Source organism: Cherax quadricarinatus, chromosome 1 (assembly GCF_038502225.1).
Source record: "Cherax quadricarinatus isolate ZL_2023a chromosome 1, ASM3850222v1, whole genome shotgun sequence".
Classification (NCBI taxonomy): domain Eukaryota; kingdom Metazoa; phylum Arthropoda; class Malacostraca; order Decapoda; family Parastacidae; genus Cherax; species Cherax quadricarinatus.
Window position 1 is genome coordinate 5,321,771 of NC_091292.1, and position 12,812 is coordinate 5,334,582.

General features: G+C 39.5%; 2 protein-coding genes across 7 annotated transcripts in view; one reads left to right on the forward strand and one right to left on the reverse strand.

Annotated features, from left to right (window-relative positions):
• Window positions 1–12,812, reverse strand: part of LOC128690837 (uncharacterized) — a 480,921-nt gene that overhangs the window by 101,008 nt on the left and 367,101 nt on the right. The window lies entirely within an intron of this gene.
• Window positions 1–12,812, forward strand: part of LOC128686577 (protein MIS12 homolog) — a 27,413-nt gene continuing 14,601 nt past the window's right edge. The window contains exons 1-3 of one of the 3 annotated variants that reach the window (XM_070089006.1): window positions 4–1,379; window positions 1,512–1,640; window positions 3,523–3,587. In XM_070089006.1, coding sequence (XP_069945107.1) covers window positions 1,559–1,640; window positions 3,523–3,587 — 147 coding nt within the window. In that variant the 5' untranslated portion in view covers window positions 4–1,379; window positions 1,512–1,558. Of the gene's footprint in view, window positions 1,641–3,522; window positions 3,588–12,812 lie in introns of all 3 variants that reach the window. The other 2 variants (XM_070088972.1, XM_070089061.1) reach the window with 2 other exon arrangements.

Consider the following 12,812-nt stretch of genomic DNA (forward strand, 5'->3'; position numbering starts at 1 on the left):
AAAAAAGAACCAAGGAATACAGTTTGAAAACAGCAGCAGCAGTGAGATTCACCTCTCCAGTGCACCAGAGAACACAACAGCAGCGGCAGTGAGGTTCACCTCTCCAGTGCACCAGAGAACACAACAGCAGCGGCAGTGAGGTTCACCTCTCCAGTGCACCAGAGAACACAACAGCAGCGGCAGTGAGGTTCACCTCTCCAGTGCACCAGAGAACACAACAGCAGCAGTGAGGTTCACTTACCCAGTGTACCAGAGAACACAGCAGCAGCAGTGAGGTTCACTTCCCTAGTGTACCAGAGAACACAGCAGCAGCAGCAGTGAGGTTCACTTCCCTAGTGTACCAGAGAACACAGCAGCAGCAGCAGTGAGGTTCACTTCCCTAGTGTACCAGAGAACACAGCAGCAGCAGCAGTGAGGTTCACTTCCCCAGTGTACCAGAACACAGCAGCAGCAGTGAGGTTCACCTCCCCAGTGTACCAGAGAACACAGCAGCAGCAGTGAGGTTCACTTCCCTAGTGTACCAGAGAACACAGCAGCAGCAGCAGTGAGGTTCACTTCCCCAGTGTACCAGAACACAGCAGCAGCAGTGAGGTTCACCTCCCCAGTGTACCAGAACACAGCAGCAGCAGTGAGGTTCACCTCCCCAGTGTACCAGAACACAGCAGCAGCAGTGAGGTTCACCTCCCCAGTGTACCAGAGAACACAGCAGCAGCAGCAGTGAGGCTCACTTCCCCAGTATACCAGAGAACACAGCAGCAGCAGTGAGGTTCACTTCCCCAGTGTACCAGAGAACACAGCAGCAGCAGCAGTGAGGTTCACTTCCCCAGTGTACCAGAACACAGCAGCAGCAGTGAGGTTCACCTCCCCAGTGTACCAGAGAACACAGCAGCAGCAGCAGTGAGGCTCACTTCCCCAGTATACCAGAGAACACAGCAGCAGCAGTGAGGTTCACTTCCCCAGTGTACCAGAGAACACAGCAGCAGCAGCAGTGAGGTTCACTTCCCCAGTGTACCAGAACACAGCAGCAGCAGTGAGGTTCACCTCTCCAGTACACCAGAGAACACAGCAGCAGCAGTGCGGTTCACCTCTCCAGTACACCAGAGAACACAGCAGCAGCAGTGAGGTTCACCTCTCCAGTGCACCAGAGAACAACAGCAGCAGTGTTGTTCACTTCCCCAGTGTACCAGAACACAGCAGCAGCAGTGAGGTTCACCTCTCCAGTACACCAGAGAACACAGCAGCAGCAGTGAGGTTCACCTCTCCAGTACACCAGAGAACACAGCAGCAGCAGTGAGGTTCACCTCTCCAGTGCACCAGAGAACAACAGCAGCAGTGAGGTTCACTTCCCCAGTGTACCAGAACACAGCAGCAGCAGTGAGGTTCACCTCTCCAGTACACCAGAGAACACAGCAGCAGCAGTGAGGTTCACCTCTCCAGTACACCAGAGAACACAGCAGCAGCAGTGAGGTTCACCTCTCCAGTGCACCAGAGAACACAGCAGCAGCAGTGAGGTTCACCTCTCCAGTACACCAGAGAACACAGGAACCAACTTGTGGTGATGGCATCTACTAGCTACCTTCCTGATGAACAATATGAGACTCAGTTCTATGGCTTCTCTCCTTCCATGTTCCTTGAAGGAGGTAATGCATTTTTATTATATACAAATTAATAATGGCACCACCTATTACATCTTCAAAGAACACCCATTAGGTCTTATTCAAATGTTATGTATGGTTAATGCTTGTAAATACTCATCTGTGCTCCACATCCCCCCCACAGGCACTGCATAATCCTATGGGTTTAGTGTTCCCCTTGACTGTAATAACAGTAATGTAAGTACTCGTGCAATATTGTCACCACAGGGACCCCAGTGGAAATATCAGGGATTATTAAGTTTATTTAGGCACAGGTACACATCTGGAGTCTACCTGGAGGTTATTCCGGGGATCAACGCCCCCACAGCCTGGTCCATGACCAGGCCTCCTGGTGGATCAGAGCCTGATCAACCAGGCTGTTACTGCTGGCCGCACGTAGTCCAATGTACGAACCACAGCCCGGCTGATCTGGCACTGACTAGGTATCTGTCCAGCTCCCTCTTGAAGGCAGCCAGGGGCCTATTGGTAATTCCCCTTATGTTTGGTGGGAAGCTGTTGAATTGTCTTGGGCCCTGGACACTTATGGTGTTTTCTCTTAGTGTACCATTGGCACCCCTACTTTTAATTGGGGGTATTTTGCATCGCCTGCCCAGTCTTTTACTTTCGTAGGGAGTGATTTCTGTGTGCAGATTCGGGACCATTCCTCCTAGTATTTTCCAAGTACAATTATCATACATAGTGTAAATAATCTAGGATAACCAAAAAAAGTCAGACTAATGTGAGGGACTCCAGTGGAAATAAGTCACTGGCTTTTTTGGGGGATATCCTGGGTAATTTACGGATAATTTACTACATGTGATAATTGTAATCACCTAAACTTGTATAACTGTACTTATGTGTACCTGTACCTAAATGAACTTGCTTATTTTACCATGCCATAACATGCATGTCATTGGTCTGACATGCATTCAGTGTAAATTGTCTAACTGCCTAAAGTTATATCCTGTGACTAGAATTAAGTAGAGTAGTATGTAAGTTCTAGGATTAATTTGCTTGAAATGCTGTATTACTAAGTGATTTTCTTTTGGAGATTCAGTTGTCATTGCCTTTTGTACTGTAATTGTATCAAAATTGTTATAAAATGTATTGTGACTTTTTATGTAGTTTGTTCATAAAGAAGTAAGTTTATTTAGGCACAGGTACACATAAGTACAATTACATACATAATGTCAATTACCTAGGTGTCCCATAACTGGATTGGTAGCTCACACATTGAGGTCCATGGTTCGATCCCCATTATGGGCAGAACTCGTTAGGATGTATTTCCTTAAGCTACGTGCTGTCTTTGTTCACCTAGTAGTAAAGTAAATACCTGGGTGTTAGCTGACTGACATGGGTCACATCCTGGGGACAAAATGACCTAATTTGCCCAAAATGCTCTGCATAACAAGGAGCTTTCTATATAGTATGTTATTGATGTCAGCTGTACTTGTAGAAATGAAAATTGTTATTAATTAGGACAACCCAAAAAAGTCAGTGACTTGTTTCCATTGGGGTCCTTCTAATATCTTATTATTTAAACCTTAAAAGTTAAAATGGGCGAGTTAACTCAGTTATGTGAAAATCAGTTGTAGTAAAAGAGATACTGTACTATACTTGGACTAAGGCAAATTGAGTTATTTACACTAGCATTAAAGAGAGGATCAGCTTACAGTAATAGGTAGATAAATGTTAGCTATACAAGAAATTATTTTATTCTGGGTTGAATAAATACTTTGTGGAGTCTCAAAACCATTGTAAAATATGAGATTGCAAAACTTAATTTCCAATTTGGGTAGAATTCAGAACAAAAATATTACATTTACATTGTTAGCTTTAGTACATTTCATCGTTTTTAAGGCTTTCCTTAATTATAGTTTCTTTACAGTGAAGGGGCTCGTCCTTGATCGTTTGTGTGAGGCAATGGATCAGTTAGAGATGCGTTTTTCCCAGGTTAGTCGTTAGTTGCAGTCTAGCACAATAGTATGTATCCTAGGATGCTTTAAAATGCCCTGTTCTCAGCTTGAAAATGCACAGTTAGACAAATTGTTAACAGTACATATTAAAAATGTATTTTATATAGATGTGTATAACTGATATTTAAATTACATAGGCAAGTTGAATACAGTGGAACCCCAGTTTTTGTCTGATCTGAATATTGTACAATTTGGATTTCAACCACTTTTTTCGGCTTTTTTTTTTTTTTTTACCTCGGGTTTCGTACATCCACTCGGAAAGTGTCCACATCAGATGCATCCACCCGCCCGGGATGCCACTCTCACAGTCTGCCTCTGTCGCTTGTTCAGTGAGCAATACTCCCCTTTTACCTCGGGTTTCATACATCCACTCGGAAAGTGTCCACATCAGATGCATCCACCTGCCTGGGATGCCACTCTCACAGTCTGCCTCTGTCGCTTGTTCAGTGAGCAATACTCCCCACATTCATCCGAAACATTGTCGGTAGAGGGTGGTAGTGATTGTGGTAGTAATGGTGGTAGAGGGTGGTAGTGATGGCAAACAATTGAAGATGTTTTATTTATTTATTTATTTATTTATTTAGAAATTTAGCATACAAACAGAGGTACAAAAAATACAGGTAAGAGCAGCATGCCAAAGCCACTTATATGCATAGCATTACGGGCTGGCTTAAAATTAACTTAAGATTAACTAAGCAATGATGAAATCAGTGATAAGACATTATTGTAAACAGATAACTATAAAATACAAATGAGTATTACAAAGACAGGTCCAATGGTTGCATGCATTGCTGTTCATTCAGTAGAATGGAGTATTCTGTTAGGTAGTGTATTTAAAAAAATAACAAAGTTAGGTTTAACATTTGTGTGATATAATTGTGAGTAACATTTAGGATATACAATTTATATGGTTCAGTTATTCAGTATTTATTTGGTTTTGAGTGAGTAAGTGAACTTTGAGAAGAGACTTGAATTTATAAACAGGTAGTGTTTCTTTTATATTTACAGGTAATGAATTCCAGATTTTAGGGCCTTTTATGTGCATTGAGTTTTTGCATAGCGTGAGATGGACACGAGGAACATCAAAGAGTGATCTGTGCCTTGTATTATGGTCATGTGTTCTGTTGAGGTTGGCAAGGAGATGTTTGAGGGGAGGGTTAATATCAGAGTTAAGTGTTCTATGTATGTAATAGGTGCAATAATAAGTATGGATGTTTTGTATGGTGAGTAGGTTGAGTGTTTTGAATATTGGTGGAGTGTGCTGCCTGTAGTGAGAATTTGTTATCATTCTAACTGCAGCCTTTTGTTGGGTAATTAGTGGTCTGAGATGGTTAGTTGTTGTTGAGCCCCATGCACAAATTCCATAGGTGAGATAGGGGTAAATAAGAGAGTGATAAAGGGCCAGGAGGGCTGACTGTGGAACATAGTACCGTATCTTCGATAGTATGCCTACAGTCTTGGAAATTTTCTAAGAAATTTGTTGTATATGTGTATGAAATTTGAGTCTATTATCGAGGTGGATTCCTAAGAATTTTCCCTCTGTTAGCTTTGTGATAGGTGATCCGTTTATCGTTATGTTAAGAGGTACATCTGTAGCTCTGCTACCAAACTGAATGAAGTAGGTTTTGTCAATGTTTAGTGTAAGTTTGTTAGTCCTCATCCAGGTAGATATTTTCTGTAATTCGGCGTTTACAGTATTTGCTAGCGTGACTGGGCTCGGGTGAGAGAAGACGTATGTGGTGTCATCTGCAAAAAGTGTGGGTTTGAGTAATTGCGAAGCATTTGGTAGGTCATTTATGTATAGGAGAAAGAGAAGAGGGCCAAGGACACTTCCCTGTGGGACACCAACTGTAATTGGTTGTGCGGAAGAGCTTGCCCCATTTGCGTATACATATTGGCTTCTGTTGCTGAGGTAAGACTTGAGGTAGTTGAGGGAGTGCCCTCTAATACCATAGTGTGACAATTTTACGTGGAGCAAGTCATGGTCAACTGTATCAAAAGCTTTACGTAAGTCAATGAAGATCCCCAGTGGGACTTCTTTTTTCTCTATTGCAGTGTATATATGTTCTAGCATGTGTATAATAGCATCATTAGTATTTTTATTAGGCCTGAATCCAAATTGGCAGGGGTTGAGAATGTTATGGGAGATGAGGTAGGAGTGGATTCGTTTATGAATTAATTTTTCGAAGATTTTTGAGAGAGGGTGTAAATTGGATATTGGCCTATAGTTATTCAACTCTGTTTGGTCTCCTCCTTTATGGATCGGGGTGACCCTTGCTATTTTGAGAACTGTAGGGAAGGTGGAGGATTCAATGGATTTGTTAAAGAGTGTTGCAATGATTGGTGATAGTACTTGTGACGCTTTTTTGTATATAAAGGGTGGTAAGGTATTTAAATCTCCTGCCTTGTTTTTCAGTGCGTTGATAATAAGGGATACAGTGGACCCCCGCATAGCGAACTTAATCCGTGCAAGAGGGCTGTTCGTTATGCGAAATGTTCGCTATGCGAATTAATTTTCCCCATAAGAAATAATGGAAATAAAATTAATCCGTGCAAGACACCCAAAAGTATGAAAAAAAAATTTTTTTACCACAAAAAAATGTTAATTTTAGTACACACAAACTGAAAAAGGCATGCACAATTACATGACACTTACTTTTATTGAAGATCTGGTGATGATTGATGGGATGGGAGGAGGGGAGAGAGAGTGTTAGTGTTTAGAAGGGGAATCCCCTTCCATTAGGACTTGAGGTAGCAAGTCCTTTTCTGGGGTTACTTCCCTTCTTTTAATGCCACTAGGACCAGCTTGAGAGTCACTGGACTTCTGTCGCACAAGATATCTGTCCATAGTGGCCTGTACCTCTCGTTCCTTTATGACTTTCCTAAAGTGTTTCACAACAGTGTCATTGTAATAGTCACCAGCACGGCTTGCAATAGCTGTGTGAGGGTGATTTTCATCAAAAAAGGTTTGCACTTCAAGCCATTTTGCACACATTTCCTTAATCTTTGAAGTAGGCAATTCCTTCAATTTCTCTCTCCCCTCCTCTGAACCAGTTTCCCCAGGTCTGGCCTCTTGCTCTTGAAGTTGATCTATCAGCTCATCAGTGGTTAGTTCTTCATTGTCCTCCTCCACCAACTCTTCCACATCCTCCCCACTAACCTCCAACCCCAAGGACTTTCCCAATGCCACAATGGATTCCTCAACTGGCATAATCATCTCAGGGTTAGCCTCAAACCCTTCAAAATCCCTTTTGTCTACACATTCTGGCCACAGTTTCTTCCAAGCAGAGTTCAAGGTTCTCTTAGTCACTCCCTCCCAAGCCTTACCTATAAGGTTTACACAACTGAGGATATTAAAGTGATCCTTCCAAAACTCTTTTAGAGTCAATCCAGTGTCTGTGGTCACTTCAAAGCACTTTTGAAACAGAGCTTTTGTGTACAGTTTCTTGAAGTTGGAAATGACCTGCTGGTCCATGGGCTGCAGGAGAGGAGTGGTATTAGGAGGCAAAAACTTCACCGTAATGAAGCTCATGTCCCCATAAAGTCGCTCTGCCACGTCTGTAGGATGACCAGGGGCATTGTCTAACACCAGGAGGCACTTAAGGTCTAATTTCTTTTGAGTTAGGTAATCTTTCACATTGGGGGCAAATGCATGGTGTAACCAGTTATAGAAAAATTCCCTAGTGACCCATGCCTTACTGTTTGCCCTCCACAGCACACACAAATTATCCTTGAGGATATTCTTTTGCCTGAACGCTCTGGGAGTTTCTGAGTGATACACTAATAAAGGCTTAACTTTGCAATCACCAGTAGCATTGGCACACATCAACAAAGTAAGCCTGTCTTTCATAGGCTTATGTCCTGGGAGTGCCTTTTCCTCCTGAGTAATGTAGGTCCTGCTTGGCATTTTCTTCCAGAACAGGCCTGTTTCATCACAATTAAACACTTGTTCAGGTTCCAGTCCTTCAGTTTCTATGTACTCCTTGAATTCATGCACATATTTTTCAGCCGCTTTGTGGTCCGAACTGGCAGCCTCACCATGCCGTATCACACTATAGATGCCACTACGCTTCTTAAATCTCTCAAACCAACCTTTGCTGGCCTTAAATTCACTCACATCATCACTAGTTGCAGGCATTTTTTTAATTAAATCGTCATGCAACTTCCTAGCCTTTTCACATATGATCGCTTGAGAGACGCTATCTCCTGCTAGCTGTTTTTCATTTATCCACACCAATAAGAGTCTCTCAACATCTTCCATCACTTGCGATCTTTGTTTCGAAAACACAGTTAAACCTTTGGCAACAACAGCTTCCTTGATTGCCGTTTTCTTGCCCACAATAGAACCGATGGTTGATTTTGGTTTCTTGTACAACCTGACCAGGTCGGTGATACGTACTCCACTTTCATACTTATCAATGATTTCTTTCTTAAGTTCAATGGGTATTCTTACCCTTTGAGGTGTAGGGTTGGCACTAGAAGCTTTCTTGGGGCCCATGGTCACTTATTTTCCACAAACAGCACCGAAAACACTGTAATAATACGAAATATTCCGAGTGTATGCTTGGATGTTACCGCGGAGGCTGGCTGGTAAACAATGGGACGGGCGGCACATGTGAGGCTGGGTGAGGGCCCACATTGGACGCGTCTCGGACGAAGTTCGCTGAGCGGGTTTTTGTCTACTATGCGGGGCAAAATTTCAGCGAACAAAGCGTTCGCTATGCGGATTGTTCGCTATGCGATGCGTTCGCTATGCGGGGGTCCACTGTACTTCGTATGGGTTAGTCGGAGCTAGGAACAGTGTGTTCGGGTAGTTGCCAGTGAGGTAGTCATTTGGTGGGGTATCTGAGCTTGGGATTTTATTGGCAAGGTTTTGACCTATAGTGGAGAAGAAATCATTGAGTCTGTTTGTTGTTTCTGTTGGTGGGAGTTGGGGTTCATCTGATTTTGCTAATTTTATTTCGCTATGTCGTGATATCTTTTTTGTTCCCTGAATTTCTGATAGGGTCTTCCAGGTCTTTTTTATATCACCTCGTAAGTTGGATAATCTGTTCTCATAATACAATTTTTTTGCCCTTCTTATCAGGCTGGTTAGGATTGACGAATAACGTTTTGTTTGGTCTCTGGTTATGTGACCCATTCTGTACTGTTTTTCATATCGGTGTTTTGTATTTATGGATTTGAGAATGCTGGGTGTTAGCCAGGGACTGTTCAGTCTCTTAGCTGTCATCTGCTTAGTTTTTTTAGGGCAGTGCTTGTTATAAAGGTATTGGGTCTTTTTTTAGAAAATTATTAAAACATTCGTCAATATCTGTATAGATTTCTAGCTCAGTGTGCCAGTCAGTGTTTGTTACTGCTGTTGTGAAGTTATTAATGGCTGCCTCATTGTGAAGTCTGAAGGTGACTTTAGTAGTGTCTTGGGGTATTTTACCAAGAGTTGTTATGAGGAAAGTAGGGTAGTGGTCTGTGGTATTATCTGTAATTATGCCTGATTTTAAAGGGGATATGGTGTTGGTCCAGATGTGGTCAAGTAGGGAAACACTAGTCTCTGTAACTCTTGTAGGTTTTGTTACTGTTGGTAGCAACATGCAGTTACACATTGTGTTTGTGAATTCAGTAACGTGTGGGTCCTGGTCTTGCAGGAGATTTATATTGAAGTCACCTGAGAGTAGTAAGTGATCTTTGTTCATGCATGCATCAGTTATCATACTTCCTAGGTTTTGACTAAATTGGCTAATGTTTGATTGTGGAATTCTGTAGATGTTTATCACTGTGAGAGGTTTTTGTAGGTATTTGGATTTGAATTTAGCTATTATATATTCCCCATGTTCATCCCTTGTGCAAGTATTAGTGATACATTCTAGTTGGTCTGAGTAGTATATAGCTGTGCCACCCCCTTGTTGGTCTGGCCTACAGTTGTGTATGGCTGTGTAACCAGGAATGGCATAGACATCTGTAGTATCAGGCTTTAGCCAGGTTTCAGTTAGTGTAATAATGGACATATTGGCATGCAAGGAATTTAGTAATGCTAGGAGGTCATCGTAATGCTTGCTTAAAGATCTGATATTGTAGTTAAAGATAGTTATGTTGTTGTTGGCTCTGAGAAGTGCCTTTGATTGTTCTGCTGTGTAGTAATTACAGTAACTGTTTGAATCATTTAAGTCATTAAATAAGAGGTTGGTATCAGGATCAATGCTTGTAATCATAAGATTTGTAGTGAATCTATAGTTAGAATTAAGTAAAAAATAAAGTAAATATTCTAAAGCTAAAAAAAATAGCACCTGAATTATTTAACAAATGTAAAAAATAATGAGCTAAGGTAGTTTTTTAAAGCTAAAATAAAGGAGACAATATAAAAGGGACTAAAATAATTTGTGGTGAACAAATAAAGTGATGATCAAATAATGGAGCTTGGGAATATGATAGTAGGTAGTACTTTAAAGGTAATTCTTTAAAGTTAGAATTATAATATAAAATTATAATATAAAAGGGACTAATATAAGTTGTGGTGAACAATAAAGTGGTAATCAAATAAATGAGCTTTGGAGTATAATGGCAAAATAGTGAACTTATTAACATTAGCACCTGAGAATAGCACCTTGATTAGTTTAACAATTGCGAATATATGATCTAAGGTAGTTATATAGAGCTAAAATAAAGGACAAAAAATATATAAGGGACTACAATTGAGTAATGGTAAACAAGTTAAATGGACAGATAGTCACTATGAAATAATATTGGTTTAGGAGTAAGATCTGATTTGTAATATTAAATAAGTTGAGCAGTTTATTGCACAATAAAAAGTAAAAAAAAAAAAAAAAAAAAAAAATGAGGTAGTTGGTACTAGCTAGCAAAAGATAGTATTGGTACTTGCAAAAAAGTAATTGGAATATACACTAATTGCACACACAATAAAAAGTGACTAAAAAAACAAGTACGTAGTGGTAAACAAAATTAAATGGACAGGTAAGAACAATGAATAATGGTAATGTCTTGGTTATAATATGATAGTAAGATGGTAGACAGGTACAAAGGATAATATAAAGGTTGGAGTTGAATATGCAAACTTGAAAATTTGGCAACAAAATGTTATGGGAAGTATAAAATAATGTTTAATGTACAAAAGTAAAATTGACTGGTAGTAAAAATGGTGTTTAATAAAATTTTAGTAAGTAATAATGATTACAAAAAAGTGAAAAAGTAATGTTTATTTCATTCAATATTGCACTGGTAGTTATACTAGAGGTTATATGGCAGTACAAGGTAATTAAGAGTACTCTAAGATAGTAAATGTGGTATAAAACAGGTAAAGGTAATTAGACAAGTAATGGTTATTAAATGTCAAAAATGTTAAGAGTAAATTGAAATTATAGTAAAAATGATAATTATTAATTTTAGTAGGTAATATCAATTGATAGTATTTAAAAAAATATGAGGTAATAATATGGACAGAGAAAGTATCAATTCAGCTCATGTTTAAGCAAACAATAGTAAATAAGAAAATTACATAAGGTGACTTATGCTTACTAGTAAAATCACAAAAAGAGGTAGTTGATTATTTAAATACTAAGAGATTGTACAATGAAGTTTGAACAATAATGGAGCAAAACATACACTACACTACATAGGCTTTTAAGTTGGACATTGTTTAGTTATTCTCTGTAAGATTAGTATCCCTGAGAAATCGTGATAGATCATTCTCGTTTGTGATTGTGTACAGTTGACCTACATTTGTTTTCCTAACAAGAATTTTCCCATCCCGTGTGAAGCATTGGTGTATTGTGTCGTTATTCTCCCGCTTAAGTTTTCTTACTCTATACAGGAGGTTCTGACGTTTTTTGGTAAGACACTCGTTTATGTATACCTCTTTCTTTACTTTAATAGATGCAATAATTAAGTCTTTTTTCCTGTCATGTGAGTGGAATCTAAGCATAACACTTTTTCTACCATGGGATCCTAGTAACCTGGCTTCTTTTATTTCAGACTCAGGTACAATAACACTTGTTTGGTCCTTTATGATCTGCAGAGTAATTTCTTTACTGTTTGTTTGGTTCATATCACTGGGAAAAAGTGGACTGTTAACTATTACTGCGTCCGATAGTTTATCTTGTTCAGTTTTATCTTCTTGGAGAGCAAAGTAGTCGCTGAACTGGTTATCTAAGTTGTTCTTCCATTCTTTTACTGCTTCTTCAACCTTTGTATTAAGAGATATTATTTGTTGGGTATGGCTATCTATGACTGTTTGGATGGTCTTGTCACAGTTAGTCATTCCTGGTGTTGATAACTTTTGTTCAAGACTGAGGATTTTGTTCTCGAGTTGTTGAGTTGTTGTTGTTGGTGTGGATCAAAGAAAAACAGTTAACTGGAGATAGTGTTGTGGAGGCAATAATTTGTGAAAAGGCAAGGCAGTTGCATGCAGATCTCGTAAAGAATATGCCAACAGGAGTCTTCAATAAAGGTAAAAATGATTTAAATGTTCATTTATCCATTAAAATTAGTGCTTTATATTTATTTCTCATTGTTTTCTGTGTGTAAAACTATAGTTATTCTCTATAAAATGTATATTTTGTTAATAATTTTGGGTGCCTGGACCGGATTAATTAGATTTACAATATTTCTTATGGGAAATATTACTTCGGTTTTTGTCCATTTCGGTTTTCGACTGACCTTCTGGACTGGATTAAGGACGAAAACCAGGGTTCCGCTGTATTAGTTTATGAAACATCCAGGCAGTGTGGGAGTTCTCACTTCATTTTATATTGCTTATGAGGGTTGTTCACCACTAATTTCTTGCAAATACGATTAACATGACATTTTATTCGTTAAACATTGCTGCACACTTGAATTTTTTGTTATTGTTAATACAGTTTATTCATTATTTATCAAAGGTGTGAATGGGTGGATGCATGCATTTATATTCCTCATTACTACTGTACCCTAGATCTAAACTTAATTTCCCATATATCATTCAAATAATGGGGTTTAAAACATTTATATACTAAGTGGTAGGGAAAGTAACGCTTTTTTTTTTATTTAGTCTGTGTGTGTGTGGGGGGGGGGCAAAAATAGAAAATCACCATTGTTCAGTCGGTAAAGTCATTTGAGAATGAATTTTTTTAATTTAAACCCATAATCATAGTACAGTGGAACCTCGGTATTCCAACAGCCCCCTACCCGAACAATTCGGTATTTGAATGCTTTG